Source organism: Xenopus laevis, chromosome 7L (assembly GCF_017654675.1).
Source record: "Xenopus laevis strain J_2021 chromosome 7L, Xenopus_laevis_v10.1, whole genome shotgun sequence".
Lineage (NCBI taxonomy): Eukaryota > Metazoa > Chordata > Amphibia > Anura > Pipidae > Xenopus > Xenopus laevis.
The window spans coordinates 128,846,517-128,872,180 of NC_054383.1; the positions used below are offsets into that span (position 1 = coordinate 128,846,517).

General features: G+C 39.2%; 1 protein-coding gene across 1 annotated transcript in view; it reads left to right on the top strand.

The window, feature by feature from the left end:
* The window catches only part of LOC108696818 (sialic acid-binding Ig-like lectin 8), a 31,229-nt gene extending 6,181 nt beyond the window's left edge, over positions 1-25,048 (top strand). The window contains exons 2-11 of the mRNA XM_018226477.2: positions 313-438; positions 2,353-2,730; positions 4,150-4,443; positions 6,975-7,004; positions 8,593-8,847; positions 10,679-10,720; positions 14,337-14,561; positions 17,531-17,633; positions 20,314-20,404; positions 24,498-25,048. Of these exons, the coding sequence (XP_018081966.1) occupies positions 366-438; positions 2,353-2,730; positions 4,150-4,443; positions 6,975-7,004; positions 8,593-8,847; positions 10,679-10,720; positions 14,337-14,561; positions 17,531-17,633; positions 20,314-20,404; positions 24,498-24,683 (1,677 nt within the window). The 5' untranslated portion in view covers positions 313-365 and the 3' untranslated portion in view covers positions 24,684-25,048. The remainder of the gene's footprint in view (positions 1-312; positions 439-2,352; positions 2,731-4,149; positions 4,444-6,974; positions 7,005-8,592; positions 8,848-10,678; positions 10,721-14,336; positions 14,562-17,530; positions 17,634-20,313; positions 20,405-24,497) is intronic.
* The last annotated feature ends 616 nt before the right edge of the window (positions 25,049-25,664 follow it).

Here is a 25,664-nt window from a genome sequence, read left to right on the forward strand (position 1 = left end):
TGAGCTGCACCTGCTTTAAAGAGAATCTCCAAAGGACTGTGAATAAACTTTTATTTGCTTGGCAGATTTAACTTGCCCAAGTGGGGCTGTAGGTCCTCAAAGGTTATGAACTTTAATTTTTGTGTGTAAACTGTTGTGTTAAATAAAATCACATTCGCAGATCAGCTATAAACCGGGTGTATTGTCTCTTATCTGTGAGAAAGGAGCTGCTGCTGTTACCTAAAGAGTCATTCCCCCACAACCCCATAAGTTCTTTCGCACATACTTGACCATCTCTTTGCATCAATACGTTTCTGATCTTAACTCTTCTAGGTAAAGTAGCCCTCCCGTGACCATAGACCAGTCTATATTGGCTAGATATCAGGATGGGGGTCAGACGATATTGGTTTTACTGGAAATACCATATTCTTCTGGCTATTTTGTTATTGCACTGGAAGGGTGAGTATGGTTGACTTTTTATTAATAAAAATATCATGGAGCAGACAAAGAGAGTATTAGCACTACAGCAATAGTATTATATATATATATATATAGTATATAACATACTTTACATGTACGCAGGAAATATTCACTCATAAAAATGTTAGATAAGATGAAAAACAAGTTGAAATTCAAATGTTTTTCATTGGCAACTAAAGTCAATTTCACGGTTTCCAGTAAAAGGCCTCATGATTAGTGATTGGCGAATTTGCGGCGTTTCGCTTCTCCGAGGAATTCGCAAAACGGTGTATCGTTTTTGATGCCAGCGTCCGTTTTTTTATGCTGGCATCCTTTTTTTGGCGAAAATGCGCCAGCATCCATAAAACGGATGCCGGTGTCCATTTATTTTGACGCCGGCAAATTTTCGCGGCAGTTTCGCAAATTTATTTGCCGGCGTTGAATCGCGCAAATTCACCGCAAATTCGCGCCTGCCGAATAAATACGCCCATCACTACTCAAGATCTTAAATCTTGAAAGTGATCAAGACAAAGACCCAAAGGGCTCCTGCACACGAGCATTAGCTTTTGGGTTTTCTTGCGGTAAAGCTTTATGCTTTCCACGGCAAGGATACATATTACTTAAAGGGGCGGTTCACCTTAGGGGCAGATTTATCAAGGGTCAAATTTAGAGTTCATGGGAGTTTATAAAAACTCCCATAAACTCCAAATTCGAAAAAACAAATACCAATTGAAATATATTAAGTAATTCAATTTTTTTTTAAATCCGGATGAATAGGATTGACCTGCAAGCTGGAATCGAATAGGAATCGAATTCGATTTGAGATTTTTCAACAAAAAAAAAAATGTACATTTTTTTTTTCCAAAAGTTCACCAAATGACTCCAGATTGATTGTTGGATGTTCCCCATAGGCTAAAACACCAATTTGGCAGGTTTTAGATGGCGAATAGTCAAATTCTAATTTTTAAAGGGACAGTACATGATAAATTTCAAAATTCGAATTTTAATTTTTTTTTAAACTTGAATCAAATTTGGACTATTCCCTAGTTAAAATTACTCTAAAATAAACTCAAAATTTGAATTTAAAAATTCGAATTTTCAATTTGACCCTTGATAAGTCTGCCCCTTAGTTTATTATAGAATGACTCATTCTAAGCAACTTTTCAATTGGTCTTCTTTATTTTTTATAGTTTTTTTTTTTTATTTACTTGCTGCCTTCTTTTGACTTGTTCCAGTTCAAATGGTGGTCACTGATCTAACAACAAATGCTCTTTACGGCTACACATTTATTGTTATTGTTACTTTTTATTACTCATCTTTTTATTCATATTCCAGTCTCCTATTCAAATCAGTGCAAGGTTGCTAGGGTAATTTGGATCCTAGCAACCAGATTGCTGAAATTGCAAACTGGAGTGCTGCTGAATAAAAAGCTAAATAACTCAAAAACCACAAATAATAAAAAATTAAACCCAATTGCAAATGGTCTCAGAATATCACTCGCTGCATCATACTAACAGTTAAGTCAAAGATGTACAATCCCTTTAATGCAGCCATTTTCTTGGAGTATGTGCTGAATGCAGGTGGAACACAACTTGTAATGTAATTGCATTAATGCATGTGTAGAAGGCAAATCTTAGGAAACGGGACTAGCTTGCTACTTTGTTTTCTGACAAAATGTCAAACATAATAAATAGGGATGGGCAAATTTGACCCGTTTTGTTTCGCCAAAAATTTGCCACCAGCGAAATGTCGCTGACGCCCATTAAAGTCTATGGGCGTCCTTTTTTTTTGACGCACAATGCCATACAAGTCTATGGGCGGCATTTTTTCGGCGAAACAAGACGAAAAAATTCGCCCATCCCTAATAATAGACAAAGAACATACGTATAAAATCTAATATTTTCTCTCTCACAGGCAGGAATTGTGAGGAAAAGACAGAGGCTCTACCAGGGTTTAAAATTGAGGCACCAGCAGAGGTGACAGTGCAGAGGGGACTCTGTGTGCTCATCCCCTGTAACTTTACTGTTGGTTCTGATTTTACCTTAACCAAAGATGCCATTGGAATCTGGTATAAAGGATCTGACAAAGGTCCAGTTGCAGCTTCTACTAACGCCTCTCAGTTCCCTGATACAACAAACAGGCGCTTTATATTCACTGGGAAAGTGAGTGCAGGAGACTGTTCCTTCTCTATCAGTGATGCACAACCAGGAGATGCTGCACACTATCAGTTCAGACTTGAGGGTCCTTTACAATTTAACTACCTTCATATCAAGCCAAAGGTATCTGTGACCGGTGAGTGAAAATAAAAACTAATTGATTACAATTACAGGCTGCCATTTTCTTAATGAAGAACCAAACAGACAGTATAAAATGCAGATCAGGGAGAGCTGGTTTAAGTCCCTCTGTGTGAAGCAGGCAGCAGCAAAACAGATATCTGCCAGAAAAAACAACAGCAACTGGTATTGTTTTCTTTAAGATCTTAACCATCCCTGCTTATGGTTAGGGCAACACTACATGGACCCGGGTCTGCAGAGAAATGCAGGCTGAGAATCAATTGTCCCACTGCGCTGCTTGCACCGGGAATCTTTAACCCCACTAGGGTGCAAGCAGGTTTCTGTGCGAAATGCAAAATTTTACTTTCAGCGCCGAATTCTGTCTCATCTGCCTGTACACGAGCAAATATAATAATTCTGGAAGCAGGCAGCGCAGCAGAAGTGGAGCAGCAGTTTCTTAGCCTGCGTTTCCCCCGAAAGCCAAAATGCATGTGGTATGGCCCTAACCTTATGCTTTGGCTGGCACAGGAGGATATTGTTAGTAGAAAAGATTCCATCCCTAAATTAGTTATTTGTAGTGATGAGCACTCATGTAGTGATGCCCCATTTTACTTAGCTTAAAAATGTGCAAAACCGCTAAAAACAAAATGTAAAATTAAATGAAGCCAATGGGCTTTTCTTTTGCATTAGAGTCAACAGGTGTTTTTTTCTCCATTTTTTTTTTCGCTCACCAAATGTATTGGAGGCATTTTTCTTGCATTTTTTTTCCCAGTGAAACAAAACACATGACGAAATTCTAGCGCACGTTCATAAACATTTTTTGCCACTGGTGAAAATGTGAATTGTGCAGCAAATCTGTTATCAGGCAAAAACTAGTCAATCCTAGTTATTTGTAACAAAAAGCTGCTATTTACTCCTACACGGCTCATTGGTAAGAACACAGTACAATGTGCAAAATTCAAACGCAATTACCATGTGTTTTTACCCGCAGTGCAACATTTTTTCACCGAATTTCAGCTTAATAGAGGGCTCAGGTTAAGTTGCATTGACAGCAATTCCTTATTATACACCAATATTAACACAATGTAGCATCTAATTTGGTAAATTGTGCTCAAGTCACTGAACATGCATTTTTTTCCAATCAGTTAGATAAAAATACCAGAGCACAGTTTTAATGAGTGTTATTCACTTGATCAGTTGCGGATATTAACACAAGCCTGCAAAGGAACCCTGGAATTAGTAATAGGTCCAGACTGCTAGTAGTGGTCTCTTGCTTCAGTGCATGCACATGTCCATAACTTATCCATAAGTATTAATCCATAACTTAAAGTTGCAAAAGAGTGTGTATGGGTGCAGGTTCCTTTTTGAATAGCATCAATGTGCTCTCAGTTTAGCATTCATACTGTAAATGAGCCTCTTTGTCTCATTCATCTTACAGACCTAAAAGAACCTGATATATCTCCCACCATTGATCTGATCGCTGGTGAAGAAGTGACTGTGACTTGCACTGCTCCTACACACTGTCCTGGGCTCTCTCCAACCTTCACATGGGAAGGAAGTGTAAATACAGAAAATACACAGAATAATACATTGAGGCACCAAGATAGAAACTTCCCCTACCGGTCAACTATCACTTTCACTCCATCACTGAGACACCATAATTCCTCCTTAACCTGCACTGTGACTTATAAACATGAGTCTGCTAAGAAAAGCATCACCTTGAATGTTGAATGTGAGTCTTCCTTTCATCATGTTTAATTATTGAGCAGTGGTTCTACAGCCAATAAATTACCAGTCAGTGCTATCAGGTGTTTTTAATATATATATACATTTTAAGAAGAAAAGAGCAGTGCTTTGGCTTTATGCTTTATTGTCAGTCAAAAACACCAACATACTAGTCTACTCATTAATCAACTGTGGCTTAGACTATTCCAACCCTCTCACTTCTCTTTAACTCGTCCACAATACAAAGCTATTTTCCACTGCTCCACTCTGCAAATCCCTGCGCTGACTACTAACTGTAAACATTATTGCATCACATGAATTTAACACCCCTCACCTTCACCTGCAAAGCTCTCAATAACAATTCTCAACCTTATACTTCAAGCTTCATGTCCAGATACCATTTCAGCCATGATCTTAAATAGTGATGGGCGAATTTGTCCCGTTTCACAGAAAATTTACTGCGAAATTCACGAAACAGTGAGAAATTTGCGAAACACAAATTTTGATGCCCGTGTCAGTTTTGATGCTCGTGTTAAAGTCAATGGGCATCCAAATAATGTTGACATGCAACAGTTTTGATGCCCGCAGGTTTTCTGATGGGCGTCCAATTTTGCATCAGTTTCGCAGATTTATTCCCTGGGCGAAACGCGGAATTCATTCGACCATCACTAATCGTAAAGTTTCTTCTGAACTAGTAAACTCCTCACATGCACTCCTACAAGACTTCACCAGAGAAACTCCGTATAGCATCAGACACTCCCCTATTATGCAGACTTTTAAATGTCCCTAAAACTCACCTATTCCATAAAGCTTATACACCTACCTGCTAATCACACAGATATGGGATATCCCATAGCACATCAATTTCTACACGTCACATTCTGCTGACTCATTACCTCCTCACTAACACTGCTAATATTTTCCCCAAAGCCACATAGTTTTGTACCTTGTGTATTAACCATCCAATACTGTAATCCTGGGAGGAGCCTCATTACCTAATATATAAATGTGTTTATAAAGTATGTACTCTTATGTACAGCACTGCAATAATCTTGGTGCTATATTAATAAATGTAAAAATAATAATATGCTCTTCCATGTGGACACTTCTATAATACAGGTATGGGACCTGTTATCCAGAATGCTCGGGACCTGGGGTTTTCCGGATAACGGATCTTTCCGTAATTTGGGTCTTCATGCCTTAAGTCTACTAGAAATTCATATAAACATTAAATAAACCCAATAGGCTGGTTCTGCTTCCAATAAGGATTAATTAGATCTTAGTTGGGATCAAGTACAAGCTACTGTTTTGTTATTATAAAAATTTGGATTATTTGGATAAAATGGAGTCTAAGGGAGACAGCCATTCCGTAATTCTGAGCTTTCTGGATATCGGGTTTCCGGATAAGGGATCCTATACCTGTAGTTGACTAATGAGAAGCAATTTGTTGAGTTTAAGGGGCAAATTTACTTATAGTCCAATATCGAGGGTTAATTAACCCTCAATATTCGACTGTCGAATGAAAATGGACTTCAAATTTGCGGATTTACCGCAATTTGTTCGAGCGAGCGAAAAATCGTTTGATCGAACGATTAAATCCTTCAAATCCTTCGATTCAAAGGATTTTAATCCATCGATCGAACGATTTTTCTTCAACCAAGAAATACTTAGAAAGCCTATGGGGACCTTCCCCATAGGCCAACATTGACTTCGGTAGCTTTTAGGTGGTGAATTACAGGGTCGAAGTTTTTTTTTTTAAAGAGACAGTACTGGTCGAATAGTCTAACGATTTTTAGTTTGAATCGTTCCATTCAAAGTCGTAGTCGAAGGTCGAAGTAGCCAATTCGATGGTCGAAGTAGCCAAAAAAACATTCGAAATTTGACGTTTTTTTTATTCTATTCCTTCACTCGAACTATGTAAATGGGCCCCATAGTGTATGTCACAAGGCACTATCATTAATCTTCTCTTCATACTGTGGATGCACCATATACTGGTCAACTCTCTCTGATTTAATTCGTATATGTATATCAGTCTGGAAATTAAATATTTAAGTAGAATATATAGAATAGAAGGCAGACAGCCACTTATCTTCTTGGTTTAGATCCTAAACTTGAACCTCCTCTGTTGACATAAAACCTTCACTCCCTGCACATGAGGTATGAGACTCTGAAATTTCCCAACATTTATGGCTATAATAACCTTCTCCCCATGCATGGTTGATTGATGGTATTAAATTAAATCCTCCACCGTTTACACTTGTATTACTTTACATTCCCCGTAAATCCCAATTTGGAGCTAATAACATGTTACAGGTCGTAAATTGACTATTATTTCTTCAACAAATTCTTTTAATTTCTTCCCTAGGGCTGTTTTTTTCTACTTAAATCAGTCTCTTTGACAGTGTTAGTGAATCCCTGCTTATCTACTGTCTGGACTGTGTATAAACCTTTACGGCTTATGTCACATGTTGTGTTTCTTTTCTGGTATAAATACATTCTACATGTATGAAGTTTTAAGTCTAAATATTTGTGTTGCAGATCTACCCATACTGAATATCACTGTTCCAGGTAATATTGTCTTCACAGATTATGTTGCATATTATTGCTGCTTTGTGGGGAGTTGGAAGGACATTATTTTATAATAGTCAGTGAGCACAAACTTTTGTGTAACTGTTGAGAAAAACGAGGTTTCATATTATGACTAGTGATCTCTTGGGTGGACTATTTCTGACTGGAGTCTTCAAAACTAAAAATTGAGATGTTTAAGGTTGTGCCTTGCTCCAGGAGGATTGCACCTTGGACATGTCCAGTAATTCGGGCTTTCCTGGGCAAACAAGCCGGTTGGGCAGTACCCAATAGTGATGGGCGAATTTGCGCCGTTTCGCTTCGCGGAAAAATTCGCGAATTTCGCAAAACGGCTAAAAATTTGTTAAACGGCGCCGGGGTCTCGTTTTTAACGCCGGCAAATTTTTGCCACGAATTTTCGAGGGCGTTTCGCGAATTTATTCGCTGGCGGCGAATCGCGCAAATTCGCCCATCACTAGTACCCAACAATCAGTAAATTTCTTTAGAAAGTAATTCTTAAGAAAGGGTAAGGTTCGCCCATTTGGTAAGGACAACCTCTGCCCATTTTGGCTACCCACACACTGGCCTCCAGAAACCCATCAGACAGCATTTTCAAACCTACCTCAAGAGCAGAGTTATCAGCTAGGTCTTTTAATCCAGTGGCATGTAATAACTGCTGGACCCAAAACAGCAGGTAGAGTGCGGGTTGGCAAGTTGACATATTAGGGTGAGACTTGGGGTGAATTAGTTTTTTGTTGTCTTTGCTATATACTAAAAAGAGTGTAACCAAGTGCTTGGCCCTAAAGAATTGAGAAAATTGTGACTAGGGATGGACGAATTTTTTCGCCTCATTTCGCTGAAAAGATGATGCCCATAGACTTGTATGGCGGCGTCCGTCAAAAAAAAAAAAGTCACGCGTCAATTTTTTAAGCGCCGGCGGCAAATTTTTGCCGAAACGAGTCAAATTCGCCCATCCCTACTTGTGACAATATATCATTCTTATCCCTCATCAATTATTTAAGCCTTTATTAACATCTTATTTATATGCCAAACTACAGCCTTATTTTTAAGGTGTCTCAGTCTGGAGTCATAAGGCCCCAGCATAATTTATTTTATGTAGAGTCTGTTTCTTGTCTGACCTATCCATCTACTGTACATACATTGTTAGAAGCAGTCTACAGATACTGTACAGCAGTGGTCCCCAACCAGTAGCTCGTGAGCAACATGTTGCTCTCCATCCCCTTGGATGTTGCTCCCAGTGGCCTCAAAGCAGGTACTAATTTTTGAGTTCCTAGCTTGGAGGCAAGTTTTGGTTGTATAAAAACCAGATGTACTGCCAAACAGAACCTCAATGTAGGGTGACAATCCACATAGGGGCTACTAAATGGCCAATCACATCACTTATTTGGTACCCCAAGAACATTTTTCATGCTAGTGTTGCTCCCCAACTCCTTTTACTTCTGAATGTTGCTCACGGGTTCAAAAGGTTGGGGATCCCTGCTGTACAGTGTGACTGACCTTATTGCCTTTCTTTTTTAATTTTTGTGTTTGTCTTTAATGATGTATTTAATACCTTGCTGTGCAATCACAGGGGGAACAGGAGAGATCAACAGTCTAATTGTGAGAGAAGGCGACTCCCAGGAAATCTACTGTAAAGTGAACAGTAACCCAATGGCCAAAATTAGCTGGACTAAAGGAAACAGCCGTGTTGAGAATATCAAGCAGAATGGACAGAAACTGACTCTTTTACTGAAGAACGTTACAGAGAATAACACTGATACTTATACATGTACTGCACAGAACCAAAGGGGAAACAACAATCGCTCTATCAGTGTCTCTGTAGAATGTAAGTTACACTTATCTGATGTTAATTCTAATCCTAATGTGCAGTAAATTGAGGTCATATCTACTTAAAGGATTTGAAAATCAGTAACAAGGACAAAAATAATTATCTGTGAATAATTTATATCTTTGAACATCTCTGTTGTATAAAAAAGAAGCCCCAGAACCTTTCAAAGAGGCAAATACAGATATAATCACACACTTATATCTGTATTTGCCTCATTGAAAGGTTCTCACCAAACAATAGCAACCTTATAAAACAAGGAAGTGGCAACTGATACTTAGATACACGATACACCGCACAGAACCACCTCCTGTTTAAACTGATTTGTTTTACCTCTAACTTTAGCACTTAATAATAATTCAGTTATTACGTTTTAAACAAACTGAGCTTCTGTATGATGCAAAAACATTTCTTCTGGCCATGCACCCCTGAGATTGCTTGATTGGAGTGCGGATACTGAAAAAAAGAAAAGTTATAATATATATATATATATATATATATATATATATATATATATATATATATATATATATATATATATATATATATATATATATATATATATATATATATATATATATAAATTTTGTCTAACCTGTAAAACTGTGCACATCTAGGAAAGGATAGCTCACAACAAACAAGTTTAGGGGTTTGGGATAAAAGGCAGATGCATCCCCTTCTGTGAAGAAGAACAATGAAGAATAAATTGCAAATTCTGACCTTAATCGGCAAAGTTTCAGGCCAACTAGGTTTTGTCAAGCAAGTCAGAATACAAATAAAGCTGTGGACCGGTAACAAAAAACTGGGACATAGGGGATACAAGACACATATAGAACAGACTTGACATCAATATAATTATGTTGGGAAACCCATTCTTTAGTTTCTGAAAGGGAAAGTGCATGTTCAAAGCTGTGACATATAATTATACTCCTTGGTACTATCAACCTTGCAGTGTCGGACTGGAGGGGGGTCATGGCCCAAAAGGGTTGCCGCAACAAGGGGCCATGTATATCCACCCCTGGCCCGACCCTCCCCCCACCAACTCCACCCCCTGCACCAGATGCAACCCCCCCCACCTCTCCAGCGACTACCTGCTTTTCTTCTGCATCAGTCAGGGTGTGTTTCTCTTTTGATCTCCTGATGGTTATATTTTCATGGAGGTAGCCTCAATTCAAAGGCATGGTGGAAAGCTCAAAAACAGTATTTTTTGCATAATTGACCCATCAAGAATTTGTTTTGCTTTTATTTTACTTTGGTCATTATGGGGTCGATGATGTTTACATTCTGTGCTGACATGTGCTTAGGGCAGAGTCAGGCGGTGTTTTCTCTGCCAGGGTAAATATGACGGCGGAGAAAATGCCAATCCCAATGCATTCCGCTCCATCTTTAGTATGTGCTCATGCAGTTATGCAATATTTGTGCATTGGCAATATAGGAAATTTATCATGATGATGTCTACACAGTGCTACGCAATATGTTGGCGCTATATAAATACATGTTAATAATAAATACATAGCATTGCATTATTCAACATATTCTATTATAAAACTATTATACCGTTCCTTTCATTGGAGTGTGGTCTGTTTGTTCAGTACCCAGCAATGTAGAAGTAACTGCAACTGCATTTGTAGCCACAAACCACACCTAATGACTTTTTTATGCTCTGCGCTTGAAGACATTGGAACACACCACTTATTAGTCAGCTGTCTGTTTCATGAGTTTTTCCTGTATGTATAACTGTGCTACAGTTTGAGTTTAGACATGATGTCTACTGTGCATAAAATGCTAGTCTGAGATCTTTTAAAAATGATTTTCTTTGTTTTCTATTTAGATGCTACCCGACAGCCAACCATCTGTGTAGATAAGCCAGAAGGTAATAGTACAATGGATTTATTTTTTCATTAGTATAATAAAGAGCTGCTCTGTGATGCAATAAAATGCATAATTTTGGATACAGCCCAACAGATACAATACTTCCCTTCTCCAGAGCTGTGGATGGGTGGAATCAATACTAATACTGACAGAAATGCAACAGGGAGCAGACAAAGGTTTGATGTTGGTCACAGTTCCCCCAAAGTGGGTGCAACCATATCTTGGTATGTCCATCCATATTATAGACCCCCACCCATGCATATATAATGAGTTGCCTAGTTGTGTTGCTGTAATAGGACGGTTCCCCATAACTTCAGTTACAACAAGGTTGCATATATAGGAAAACACTGGTGTATTGTACACTCAACCATAGTTTTAAGAATATCAAGTAAATAACCACAAATGGCACCTTGAATGACCTTCAAGTTGGACTTTCAAAGTATCTAGGACTCAAGGGTCAGATGATTATCACTAAAAAAACTTGGCATTAAGCTTTTTTGAGTAATTATTTCCTGAATCATGTGTGCACCAGCAGGGTCCAGACAGTTACCATTCTAGAAATTGGGAGGGCAATTCTAAGCATTTTGCTTCTTTCCTATTGCGCTGGAAATTGTGCAGGAGGAAGAAGCTTGAAACCACCCCTATGTGCCATTACTCTATGGAAATATAAGCATGTGTAGCCAAGATCTTGAACGAGAGTTGCCACCTTTTCCAGCTCCTTACTCCAGGCAGAGGGTGATGTTACAGGGGCAGGGAGTTGTAGCCAGTGATGTTGTTGAGGGGCAGGAAGGGGGCTGTTGATATTGCAGGGGCAGGGCTATTAGGTGGCAATTGGCGATTGCAGTTTTGACCAAGACAGCCCTTCCAAAGAAGGGTTGTCCAGGTAAAATCCAGACAGGTGACAACCCTATCTTGAACTTAAACCGTCAGATAATAAAATGTCCAACCAAAGTGTCACGGGGTAACCCAAAAACTAGTGGTGCTCAAGATATCTTGACTTGCTTTTCTGCCTGTAACTGACTTTTTTTAATTTTGGGACAAAGTCTGAGGTACTCAGTTCCAAATATGGTTATTCATTAAGATGAGAGAGCCAAATATATAAACTAGATGAGGCTGGAGTAGACTGATAATACAGAGCTCTAGTTTAACAAAATGCAATATTCTTTTCAACTGAATTTCAGCTGAATTTCGGGTTCCTGTTTATGTCCGAGTTGGTAAATCTTGTACAAGCTGCATTCACATTTTGCTGGTGTAAGTGTAGCTTCAAATTGAGTAATTTCCAGCATAGTGCAAAGCCGTGTAACCTGAAATATATTCAATTTGAATTTAGTTGCATGTGTGTGTATAACACACACTCCAAAGGGAGCCCCATGTATTAACACCTAACACACAGAGGCACATTTATTAAAGATCACATTTCAAATTCATGTGAGGTTTTTTTTAAACTCGAATATACTCGAAAATTCGACTGGGGGTTATTTATAAAAGATCAAATATCTCAAACTCGGAGGAATTTATCGACTAGAAAATTAGATTGAAATCGAATTCGACCAAACTCAATTTGAGCTTTTTCTCAGAAAGGCTGCAAACTAGTGATGGGCGAATTAATTCGCCAGGCGCGAACTCGCAAAAATTTGCGCGATTCGCCGCCAGCGAATAAATTCGCGGAATGCCCATTTTTTCGAAAAACGGGCGCCGGCGTCAAAACAGGCGCCAGCGTCAAAAACGGGCGCCAGCATCAAAAAACGGGCGCCGGCGTCAAAAATGAGACGCCGGCGCCGTTTCATGAATTTTTAGCCATTTTGCGAAATTTGCAAATTTTTCAGCGAATCAAAACGGCGCAAATTCGCCCATCACTACTGCAAACATCTCCAGATTGCTCACTTGACCTCTCCCATTGACTTATACATGAATACTGCAGGTTTTAGGTGGACAATAGTCAAATTTGAATTCTTAAAGGGCCAGAGTATGATAAATCTCAAAAACCAAACTTGAATTCGAAATGCATAATTAAAAGAATCCTTTCAACCCCCCATATACTTCTCTCCTTCAGATCTGTGGGTGAATGGAGACAATACTGATACTGACAGCAGTGCAGCAGGGGGCAGACAAAGGGCTAGAGTAGATGTTGGTCACAATTCCAATGCTGGTGTGTGCTGGTGTGTTGGGTAGGGATGGGCAAATTTTTTCGCCTTGTTTTTCTGCGAAAATGACGCCTATAGACTTTTATGGTGGCGCGCGTCAAAAAAAAATGACATGCATCAAAAAAAATTTGCTCGCAACAAAATTTTTTTGGACGCCCATAGACTTTAATGGGCATCGTCGACATTTCGCCGGTGGTGAATTTTTGGTGAAGCAAAACGGGTCAAATTTGCCCAACCCTAGTGCTGGGTTCCCCTGCAAAAAGATCTTCGGCACTGCCAGGCGCACTGCAATCCCCATCCTCCCTTCTGCCTGCCCACTTCCTGCCCTGTCTCCATCCACTCCCCACCTCCCCCTTGCCCGTTGCAGGTAAAAAAGCGACTGGTGGGGGTGGGGTTTCAGCTATAGAGGAAGCATACCCCGTGGCCCAGGCCCCCCTGCCCGCGACTAGGGGTAGTCTGCCCATACAAATTAAGGGCCCATACACAAGTGAATATCTGATGAATTCCCTAGTTATGCTACTGTATGGGCAGTGGCATACCTAAGCACCTGTGGGCCCGCAGAGTTATGATAAATCTTGAAAATTGAATCAAATTTTTTTTTCAAACATTCAACTTTAACAATTCCCTAGTCGAATTTGACAGTTTTGGCCATAAAAAAAACTCAATTCCAACCTTGATAAATCTGCCCCTTAGTGTTGCTCAAGGGACCTTTAACTTGCTTTCCTCCCTATAAATTACCTTTTTTCATTTTGGGACAAATTCTGAGGTACTCAGCTGCAAATATGGGTATTAATCAAGATTAGAGAGCCACAGATATAAACTAAAAGACTGACTTGGTAGACTGAAAATGCAGAGCTCTAGTTTTACTCTATAATAACTACTCCCCATAGTGTGCTCCACATTTATCAATCTATACAACTAATCAATTGTGTGCTTTTTGTCCTAACCCCGACCCATACAACCAATCAACGGTGTGGGTTTTAAACAGTAGCAGAGCAATAGGATTAGTCCTATGGGTTCAGTGAGGGAGATAAGGATATCAATGCAGAAAAACCTAAATCCACATAACATTTAATTAAAAGAGATTATTAAGTAATGTGCAAAGTGCACACATTGAGTAATTGACAATTTTCTTTACCCAAATGGCAACATTATTTCAAATTGAGTCTTTTCCTGCATGTTGAAAGCAGCTGTAGTCTGTGATGTATTTAATTTGAATCCGTTGCATGTGTGTGTAAAGCTGGCCATAGACGATCGTACGTTGATTCGTACGATCGGATCTTTGTGTCTCTGGCCAGCTTTAAACACTCAAAAAGGAGCCCCAGTATTAACACCTAAAGGTAAGTGTTTACCCGAGAGATCATTGCACTCGCACTACAGAATTTATGGATGCAGAACAAACCTATGAATTCAGTACAAACCTATTATATATAATATTTTTTCTCTTTATATTTCCAATTTTTATCTTTCTAGGTTGCTCTACTTTAGTAAATGTAACGGAAGGATCTACACTGTCCTTAAACTGCAGCGCTAAAAGTAACCCCCCAGCAAAATATTCCTGGTTTCAAAGTGATCCTTTCAAAAAGCTTTCTGAAAATAAAACTCTGAATGTTCATGTAACAAATGATATTAAATATACGTGCCAAGCTGAAAATAAATATGGACTATCCAATAGTTCTATCTCTATTTATACCACGCGTGAGTATGAACAAGAACTTTCACCATGTGCTCATGTCTCTATATATATAAATATTTATGCCATTGTATGCCCACACTCTAATCCCATATTTTAGGTAAGCGCTTGATCAAATATGCAAATGTTTACAGATATTTGTTTAAGGCTATAGTAAATGGAGTGGCACCTTTTCCCCAAACTACCAGTGTTACCAATATATTTGCATCTGGATGAGACCTATTATTCCTGTGGAGGCAAGAGACAATGCAACTGTAACATATAGGTAACTTTTAATGTAGATTAATATTTTGAAAAGAAAATCTTTAGTGTCAGTATCACTTTAAGTGGAATCCAGGTGGCAATCGATCTAGTCCCTCAACCTTGTACACCAGTCTCTGTCTAGGCAACAATGCCAATGGGGGGCTAACCCCTTCTAACACTTCTTGTTGGAGCCAAGAGCTGTTCCTCTTAAAATATTAGCAACCAATCAAGAACTTCAGAGGCCCATAGGATCATGAAGATGGAATGAAATACTTTTCTTTTTCAACTGGATTGTGTAGATATAGTTACACTCTGTAGGGGTCATTTGACATTGTCACTGCTAGAGCAATAAGGGATGCAAAAGTGTGACACAATCTTGTGCCCCTGTGGCAATGATTGGTAAAGGTTACTCTTGCTCGTGATTAAAAATCTGGTGTAAAGTGTAGAGTGTTGTTAGGTGTTCAGTGCAATGGTGTGGCCATATCCAGGCATTAAGTACAGGGATCCTTGTGACTACAGTACTAACTTGTGCATTATTAACGATGTTTCAGTGGTTGCCCATATGCCATCCACCTACCACAGGCAATACATACAGTGGGCTATACAACTATCTGTGCTCCATACTAAAACAAAACAGCATACAGCAAGGGGCAAAGTGTACTGTCTGTAAAAAATCTAGTACATGGTGCAACTGTTGGGTGCCATAGGCACATGTTAAGTATAGGGCTACCCATCACCTTGCTACTATCTGTGCCTTTGTTTCTGATTTTGAATATAAAGCAGGCTACAAAACATCCCAGGGGATGGCCAAATGTTTCCTTACCATCTCTTTATGCAGCTCTGCCAAGTACCAGGGCACCCTATGCCTGTTTCTTTACACATTGGGGCTCATTTATTAAAGCAGCGCAGCGCATAAGTGGACGCAAAAGGTTGTCTGCGCCATCACAAGCGTGATCGCTAATATATTTGCGTGATATTGCGCATAACACAGAGCTTTTGCGATGGTTTTGTTTATGCGCATTGCGCAAAAGATTGGGCATTTATGTCGCAAACGATGCCGTGGTTGTTAGGGGCGTGGCTGTGGGCGTGGCTACAATGCGCTTGCACTGCGGCCGTCGCAGATTTGCGTCTGTATATGTGCAAAACTGCACCCGGGCAACAGCACCACAATTTTTACGCCTGCCTCTTCGTGGCGTAATAGTAACGCTCTTCAAAATGCGCATTCCTGCCCAGCTGCGCTAGTATATTCAAGATGAACAACCCTTGTAAAGTGCATATTAACCACGCCTTCCACCCAACATGTTTATATTGACCAAGGTTCCTTTAAGGGTATCAGGTAGGCTAAACACCTTTGCAACCAAACAAATATTAGCACAGAAACAAATGCAGATGCGTCTAAGTGAACGCAATATGTGACGCAACTAATTAAAGCAGCGCATTCATACATGAGCACAACTAATCCTTACCTTTGCGGTATCTTCCTGTGCGCACAATTTATTATAAGCACTGCGACAGCTGATACGCAGTTTCACACGTCGCACCTGTCTTGTGTCTACATTAGCGCACAAATCGCACTGTTAAGGTATCGTGCGCTACATTATTAAATACTCGCATGCGCTGGGCAAATGTCTGGCCACTGCGCTCTTTTTAGCGCTGCGCTGCGTTAATAAATGAGCCCCATTGACTTTGCTTTCATACATGAGGGAGGATGTATCATGTTTATTATTTGACGGACTGTAGTGGATAAATATCCGTATTTAATATGTATTGCCCAATGACCCAGGGGAAATGGAATTAAATCTACCTGCCAATGGTGTATCCAAACTTAGAAACTGGAAGCGATAGCATGATGCCGCTTGTGTTGGGTAAAAGGGGGTGAGGAATTGGCATTTTTCTCTCTATACCCCCTACTTAAGAAAGGAGGACACCGACTGGCGACAGAATGCCATAGGAAGGAATAGCTATTAGAAGGTTACATGTAGGTTCTCTAGGAGCACAAAGTAGTGGGGGTTTGTTCATTGATACTCTGTTGGAAAGGTGACCTAAATTTAATTATTTTGTGCCATTGTGTGTAAGTGATTCTGCTCAAAATATGATTGAAATGAACACCTCCATCATTCTTTATCCCCTAGCTCCATATATATATGACCAAAAACATGATTACAGAACATGGAGATACATTTAAACAGATTACTTGTTCTTTTCATTGGAGTTCACTGACCGTAGAGAGCTGGAGTAAAGTTTGTATGGAGCAATGCTGTTTTAAGAATACAATCCTGATGTTGTGAGACTACATCTCTTAGTTGTACTTATTGTTGATAATATCAAAATATTTTCAGGAAGTTGTAGTGCAGCAACAGACCATTAAAGTGTGGTTGAGATAAAAAAAATGTTTACTTCCCTTTAGTATATAAATTGTGGCACCTGAAATGTCCCTGTTCCTCTTAATAAACCGTAATCAACTATTTAAGAACCACAGCAGCAATATTGCGGCCTTATGCCACATTGGAGTAGCACACCAGCTAGTACATGTATCAAAGACTTATTCATTTATGTAAGGGCTTTGTAGCCTGGCATCTTCCTAAAACAGTGATCTATAAAGTGTGTCCCCTCAAAAAAAATGTATGCCCCCCTTATTTAACGTGCTGTGTAGAGTTTATGCATGCAAGTCTATAAGTGTAACTGTATTTTCACATGTTCATTAATATATCATTAACACTTTTTTTTTCAGGTGCACAAAAGTCTCAGGCTAATTTCCTTGTTTCTGGACTTTGTATTTTATTTATCACGCTTGTGGTGATAACGACAGTGTTCGTGTTTAGATGGATGAGGAAGTGAGTCTTCAGTCATTTATTCCATTATGATACTCTCTCTTCCAAGATTGGTGCTTTGAACCAAATGGATTCAATTTCTACTTTCATTCATTGTTTCTGTTGTGCAGAATCATATTTTCGAGAATCATAATACAGAAGTCAAAAGAGTTAGGCAGAAATAATAACTTTAAGAATAAAAAATCCCATCAATCAAAAAAAAAATACACTCACCATGAACAAAGGGGGATCCGGGTGCACATGCCCCAAAACTTCAGCTAAGCGGAGTAATCACATGTCCATGTTGAAAAAACTCAACAGGCAGACGGCACTTCTGGAATAGGGTTTATTGGAGTTACTGCTGTGGAAACTTAACGCGTTTCGGGAGTATATCCCTTAGTCATAGGTATCCTTATGACTTAGGGATATACTCCCGAAACGCATTAGGTTTCCACAGCAGTAACTCCAATAAACCCTATTCCAGAAGTGCGTCTGCCTGTTGAGTTTTGTAGCGTTCGCAGTGGGGACACTGTTCGACTGAGCACCTGGATTGAGGAAAGAGCGGTGAGCAGTAGCGGTCTTTCGTTGTTCTTTATCTACATGTTGAAAAAAGACTGGCACAAACTAGATCACAGTCAAAAAGGCACAACAGTCAAGGCGACACATGATTAAGCTTTAGATTAAAGCTGGCCATAGACGCAAAGATCCGATCGTACGAATCAACGTACGATCGGACTTTCCCATTTCCCGACCCACCACTAACCATTCAGATCAAAGTCTTACCATTCTGATCAAATAAAGTAGTAAAACAACAGATCAGCCGATGTTCTGCCCCTGACAGCAATAGTAGGATAGACAAAGCTGGTGACAGTCTCCCACTGAAAATCGTACAATCGGCAATACACGCAGAGATATTATCCGCAGCCGACAGAAATTTTCTAACCTGTCCGATCGACCAAACGACCGATCTCTGCCGGACGAAAAATGTCGAGGCTCTCCACACACGGCCCGAAAGTCTTACGAATCCACGATTCGTACGATCGGATCGTTGCATCTATGGCCAGCTTAAGTGCCCTTAAGGGGCCTGAAATGCGTCAGGCTTTGTTTACAACACAGTAATATGTCATTTTCACTAATAGAAAAATTTTAAGCCGCAATTTTTGACTGTGATCCGGTTTGTGCCAGCCTTTTTTCAACATGGACACATTAGGCTGAAAGAAGTCAAAGTTGGCAATTTATAAAAAATAGTATTCATAAAAAGAACCTGAAAAATTGAAAAACGTATTTGTTAAATATTTCAAAATGCAATCATGAAAAAATATGGAAACAACTTGATCTTCAAACAAAAGTCCTGCAGCAGGTCTGGCACCCGCAAAAAAGCAGGTAACCTGCCGGCAGGATTTTTGAATGTTGTAAAGATGAGGGTCTGTGGCTCGGGTTGTGGATCTTATCTATATTCCTTATTATATTAGCTAAATTTTACTCCTTTAAAAGTTTTTAAATGTTTTTTTTCTGCCCTACCTATTTCTGATGATGTTTGTAAAAACAGCACTTTATGTTCAATGGTGGTCGTCGGGTTGCAGATAATAGCAGGTCCAAGTGGGTAAAAATGCAGGTTGCAGGTCGAGGGTCCAGGTCAGGGTTTTAAAAATTGGTTCCACTCACAATCACATTCTACCCATCATTTTCAATGGGTCTGCCAAATCTTGAATAACTGGCATCCATATCTTTTACAAAAACGTGTGTTCAGTTTTATAGATTAACACATTGTTTGATTATTAAAGGGATACGGTCATGCTTTTTATGATGTAGTTTTTATTTCTAAATTACATTGTTTACACTTCAAATAATTCACTCTACCATACAGTATAAGATTTGTTTCCTGAACCAAGAAGTATGCAATTTTTCTAATTGTAATAATGGTGTGTAGGCAGCCATCTCAGGTCATTTTGTCTGGTCATATGCTTTTAGAAAGAGCCAGCACTTCATGATGGAACTGCTTTCAGGCAGGGTATTGTTTCTCCTACTCAATATAACTGGAGGATTCGCAGTGGTACTTGGATTTTTACTATTGAGTGTTGTTCTTATATCTACCAGGGAGCTGTTATATGGTTATATTCCCATTGTTCTCTGGGGGGAGGGGATGATATCACTCCAACTTGCAGATCAGCAGTAAAGAGTGACTGAAGTTTATAAGAGCACAAGTCACCTGACTGGGGGTGCCTGGGAAACTGACAATATTTCTAGCCCCACAGTGTCGGACTGGCCAACCGGGATACCAGGAAAATTCCCAGTAGGCCAAGGTGTCAGTGGGCCCTCTTGCTTGTAACCATTTGGCCTATTTCATGGTGATTCCATATTTCATTAAGGGGCTTAGTAATGGAAGAATACAGAATAATATGTAGATATGAAAGACTAGGAGAATAAAGAGGTTGAGTGAAGAAAGGAGGAATACAAGTTAGGAAAGTGGGCCCTCAGTCTAAGGTTTACTAGTGGGCCCAGGGCATCCCAGTCCGACACTGTTGCCCCATGTCAGATTGTAAAATTAAATATAAAAAAAAATCTGCTTGCGCTTTTAAAAAACAGGTTTCAGTGCAGAATTCTGCTGCAGCAGCACTGTAAACTGATCCGTTTTGAAAATAACATGTTTTTCCGTAACAGAATCCCTTTAAGTCACTGATGCATTTTTCTCATTTTATTATAGGAAGAATGACTTACAGGAGGACAGAATTACTAAAGAGAAGCCTAAAAGTGATGGTGATGTGATTTACAATAATATGCAAAACATCAGCAATGTAAGTGATAATATTAGGTCTCCTCTAGAATTATAATTATCATTGTATATGTGAGTGTGTGTTCCTGGGTTTGTTGGTATGTTCTGCCAATAAGTTCAACCTTTAGGGTAAGGCCACACTGGGCGTTTTGGGGAGATTTGATCGCCTGGCAACTAATCGCCTTGTCTTTGCGGCGACCAATCTCCCCAAATGCCTTCCCTCACTCTGCACCGGCTAAAATTCAAAAACGCCGGTGCCAATTACATGCGGCGGTTCGTTTTCCAAAGTCGCCCGAAGTTGCCGTACTCTTTGGTTGACTAAGGAAAACGAATCGCCGCGCCGGCATTTTTTCATTTTAGCTGGCGCAGAGTGAGGGAAGATGTCAGCAGGCACAGGAGGATTTCCGTAAACAGTTTTACAAATAGAACTTGGCGATCAGTCTTCCTTTGTCTTTTGAGCACCTCTTCTCCAGCATGAACATCCCCAATTTGGCCAGTCTTTCTTCATAGATAAGATTTCCCATACCTTTTACCAGTTAGTTGCCCTTCTCTGGACCCTCTCTAATTCAAAAATATCCTGTTTGAGCGCTGGAGACCAAACGTGTACGGCATATTCTAGATGGGGCCTTACCAGTGCTCTACACAGTGGAAGAATGAATGCTTCCTTACGTAAATCAATGCCCCTTTTAATACAGCTCAAGACCTTATTTGCCCTTGATGCTGCTGACTGGCATTGCTTGCTACAGCCAAGTTTATCATCTACAAGGATTCCAAGGTCCTTTTCCATAATGGATTTGCCTATTACAGTCCCATTAAAGGAAAACTATACCCCCAAAATGAATACTTAAGCAACAGATAGTTTATATCAAATTGAATGACATATTAAAGAATCTTACCAAACTGGAATATATATTTACATAAATATTGCCCTTTTACATCTCTTGCCTTGAACCACCATTTCGTGACTCTATCTGTGCTGTCTCAGAGATCACCTGACCAGAAATACTACAACAATAACTGTAACAGGAAGAAGTGAGGAATCAAAAGGCAGAACTCTGTCTGTTAATTGGCTCATGTGACCTTACATGTGGTTTGTATGTGTGCACAGTGAATCGTACGATCTCAGGGGGCGGCCCTTATTTTTTAAAATGGCAATTTTCTATTTATGATTACCCAATGGCACATACTACTAAAAAAGTATATTATTATGATAATGGTTCATTTACATGAAGCAGGGTTTTACACATGAGCTGTTTTACTCAGTATCTTTTAATAGAGACCTACATTGTTTGGGGGGTATAGTTTTCCTTTAAGGGTATAAGTGGCTTGGATATTTTTACATCCCAAGTGCATGACTACATTTATCAACATTGTGTAAGGTTTACAATGGGGAACTGCTGTAACTGAGGATAGCCACTCCATGGGGAGTGGATATGGCGGAAGCCCAGGGGTGTAGCCATAGGTGATTGGAGGCAAATACATGATGATAGTAGATTGAAGATTTAATGGCAGCCAGAACACAAAAAAAGGCAGGAACAGGCAAAATAGGGTATCCACAAGGTGAGGGGGTAAATGGGGAATACAGGAAATAAAGGTACTCACTCAGGAACAAAGTAAAAGGTATTCAGGAACAAGGTATACAAAGACAAGGTTTTCAGGGATCAAGGTTTTCAGGGATCAAGGTTCAGATCGGCAGGTCAGGAACAAACAAATTACATTCAATGACTCAGCCGGGGTTTTTAAAGGGAAGGTGATTAGGAATGGGAGACACATGAGGGTAAACGAGGTGGGTGGAAAACAGGGAGGAAACATACTGTGAACAGGCAGAAATACATGAGCATCAAAGACAAGAGCAGGACCAGCCCCAAGAGCCACCAGTGGTTCACATGGTAAGTACAAGAGTCCCGGACACAGAAAACTAAAGTTCGGGACCTGGCTGATCCTGACACATTGAATATCATTTTCCACTTAGCTGTCCAGTTTGTCAAGATCCCACTATAAGGACGCCACATCTCAGACAGAACCAATTGGGCTGGATAGTTTTGTGTCTGACATGACCTATCCTTCATAAAGCAATGCTGATTGCTGCTTATAATGTCATTCACTAGGACAGCATTTTGAATGTGATCCCTTAACAAGCCTTCAAATAATTTGCCCACCACAGATGTCAAACTTACCGGTCTATAATTGCCAGGCTAAAAACGTAATTCCTTTTTAAATATTGGAATGACATCATCTTTTCGCCAATCCATAGGTACCATACCAGATGAAAGTGAATCTGAGAAAATCAGAAATAGGGGAATACAACTGAACTAAGCTCTCTTAGAACCTGGGGGTGTATGACATCTGGCCCTGGGAGTTTGTTACATACATTTTTATTAAAGCTTTATGAATCATATCCTCTGTCAGCCACTGGCTAGATTGAGCTGAGCCATCAGTACAGCTATGAAGTGAGCCTGGGAACTCAGACTCCTCTATTGTATACACTGAAGAAAAGAACTGATTTAGCACATTTGCCTTTTCTGTATCTGTTACAACCATACTGGTACCATTATTTAAAGGAGCAACACTCTCAACCCGCATCGTTTTACTATAAATATACTTTTTGGGGTTAGTCTTAGCCTCAGCTGCAATGCACTCTTCATTTCCTTTCTTTGCCTTCTGGATTCCTGTTTTACAACATTTATATATAGTGTTTATATTCATTAAATGTAGCTTCTGTCCCATTAGACTTTTTAAATGCCTTTCTCTTCATTCCTATTAACTTCTTTACTTTTATATTAAGCCACATAGGGTGATTCTTAATCAATGCTCTGAAGGGCAGCCCTCAAGGACCTAAAATGAGCTTTTCTGAAATTCATGGTTTTTGTTGCCCCAGTGTATATTTGTTTTTTTGCACCACACATTAGATGATATAACAGGCCTGCTAAGGATGCTTCTGAAAATATCCTAAGTCTTTCTACTAATTGAATACTTTTACAACACCTTTCTGTGCATACAAAGTTTGATTATTATAGTACTGCATCGAGGGATTAAGTGGGAGGTAAGATATCGTCCCAATATCCAAATATGGGGTCTCATGACTCTGATATGCTGATGTATTCTTCCACTTACTATGTACTGCCCCATGCTTGTGTCCACTATATGTTATTTGTACTCTATAGTGATGGGCGAATAATTTTGCCACCAGCGAATAAAATTGCGAAACTGCACAGAAAATTTGCAGCATCAAAAAAATGTGAATCAGAATAGTTGCGTGCATAAAAAGAACGCCCATTGACTTTAATGCATTGGACAAAATAGGTGCTGTATAAAAATTGTCACGGGTGCCGAAATTGAAGCGCATCAAAATAATTTTGACGTCCATTGACTTCAATGCATTCTGGGAATTTTTTATACAGTTTTGCCAAAAAATTTGCGAATTTCCCGTGAAATTGCCAATTTTTTTGGCGAACCGGGACAAATTCGCCCATCACTAGTGCTCAATGAAGTGCACTAAAATTTTATTTCTGGGATGCTTATAAACAGCAGTGTGTTTATGAATTTGACTTTATTAATCCTCTAAAAGGGTTAAAATCCCTTAAAACATTCTCATTCTCTCAAATTATTTTGAATTAATTGGGATAAATGAATTGAGTGGCTGCTATGGAATCTATGCAGTAACTTCTCAATTAATTGGACTGAGAACTTTTTTTAACTCTTTTGGGTTTAATGAATTGACTTTATTTTTAATTATTTATCTATGAATTTAAAAATAATATTAATAAAAAGGGCAAAAAAATAATATACTTTGGGATTGATGGGCTTCATTCAATTATCTTAGTATCTAAGAAAGCAATTGTCCATTCTCTCCAATTCTCACCCTAACTAACTTCAGGTTGAGCAGCCCCCCCCCACCCCACGGAAGCCCCCCCATTTGAGTATCAATCCTACGGACCATACAGTAGATGCAAAGGAAAGAGGAACACTTATAATATACTTTCATTAGCATTTTTACATATACTGTACAATAGTTCTTGTTCCAGTTCTTTATTCATCTTGTAATAAAGCACAGTACAAGCACTGCATGTTATATCCCATATAGTCATACAGAAATATGAATTGCTTTTCTGCAGGAATCCTACATGGACACAGAGGAAACAAAACAGAATAAGGATGATTCAGATTTGTATATGAACTGTGAAAAAGAGTTGCAATATGCCTCCATCGATTTCTCAAAAGTAAAACCAAAGGAAGCTCCTCAAACGGTGGATATTACATATTCTGAGAATATTATTTATTCCGAGGTTAAACGGAATTAACCCTGAAGATATATTAAAAAAAATAATAAATGTAAATAAAGAAGGACTTTTGTACTATAGAGACTTTTTAACAGGATTCTGTCTTGATTTTTATGTTGTAGTTTTTATTTCTAAATTGCACTAATTTTACACAGCAAAAAAATCACTCTACCATATAAAATTTCCTTCCTGAACCAACAAGTAAATATGTTAGTTGTAATATCAGTGTGTAGGTACCGTCTCAGGTCATTCATGTGCTTTCAGAAAGAGCCAGTGCTGCACTATGGAGCTGCTTACCCATATGTTGTTGTTTTTCCTATTCAATGTAACTGAAGGAGTCGCAGTGGGACATGGATTTTTACTATTGAGTGTTGTTCTTATATCTACCAGAGAGCTGTTACCTGGTTACCTTCCCATTGTTCTACTAATGTGTTGCTGGGGGGAGGGGAGGGAGAGGGATGATATCATTCCAACTTGCACTTGCAACTTCCAAGTCACATGATTGAGGGCACCTGGAAAAATGTGAATACGTCTAGCCCCATGTCATATTTCAAAATTAAATATAAAAAAATCTCTATGCAAAACAAATTTCAGTGCAGAAGTCTATTAACTCTATTAACTAATGAGTTTTGAAAAAACATGTTTTCCTCTGACAGTATCCCTTTAAGACAATGTAGATTGTGTGTCTGGTTCACTGGTCCTCACTGACTATTGTATAACGGAGGCAAAGGTACCACGACATTCTTCCTGAACACGGCAGCACTTTCTGCTTTTTACATCAACTTGTTACGTCAACAGGTTTTCTACCAGACTGTATGTTTAATGTATTGTTAGACACCGCATTGTGTCGGGGAGCACTGCAAAAGTCTATTTTATTATGGCATATTTAAATGAATACCATGGATCAATTAAACTAGAAGGGCATTACATTATTGACATGTACACTGTAACATTGATGCATTTTTAAATAAAACATTTTTTTCACCTCTAAAAACAATATTA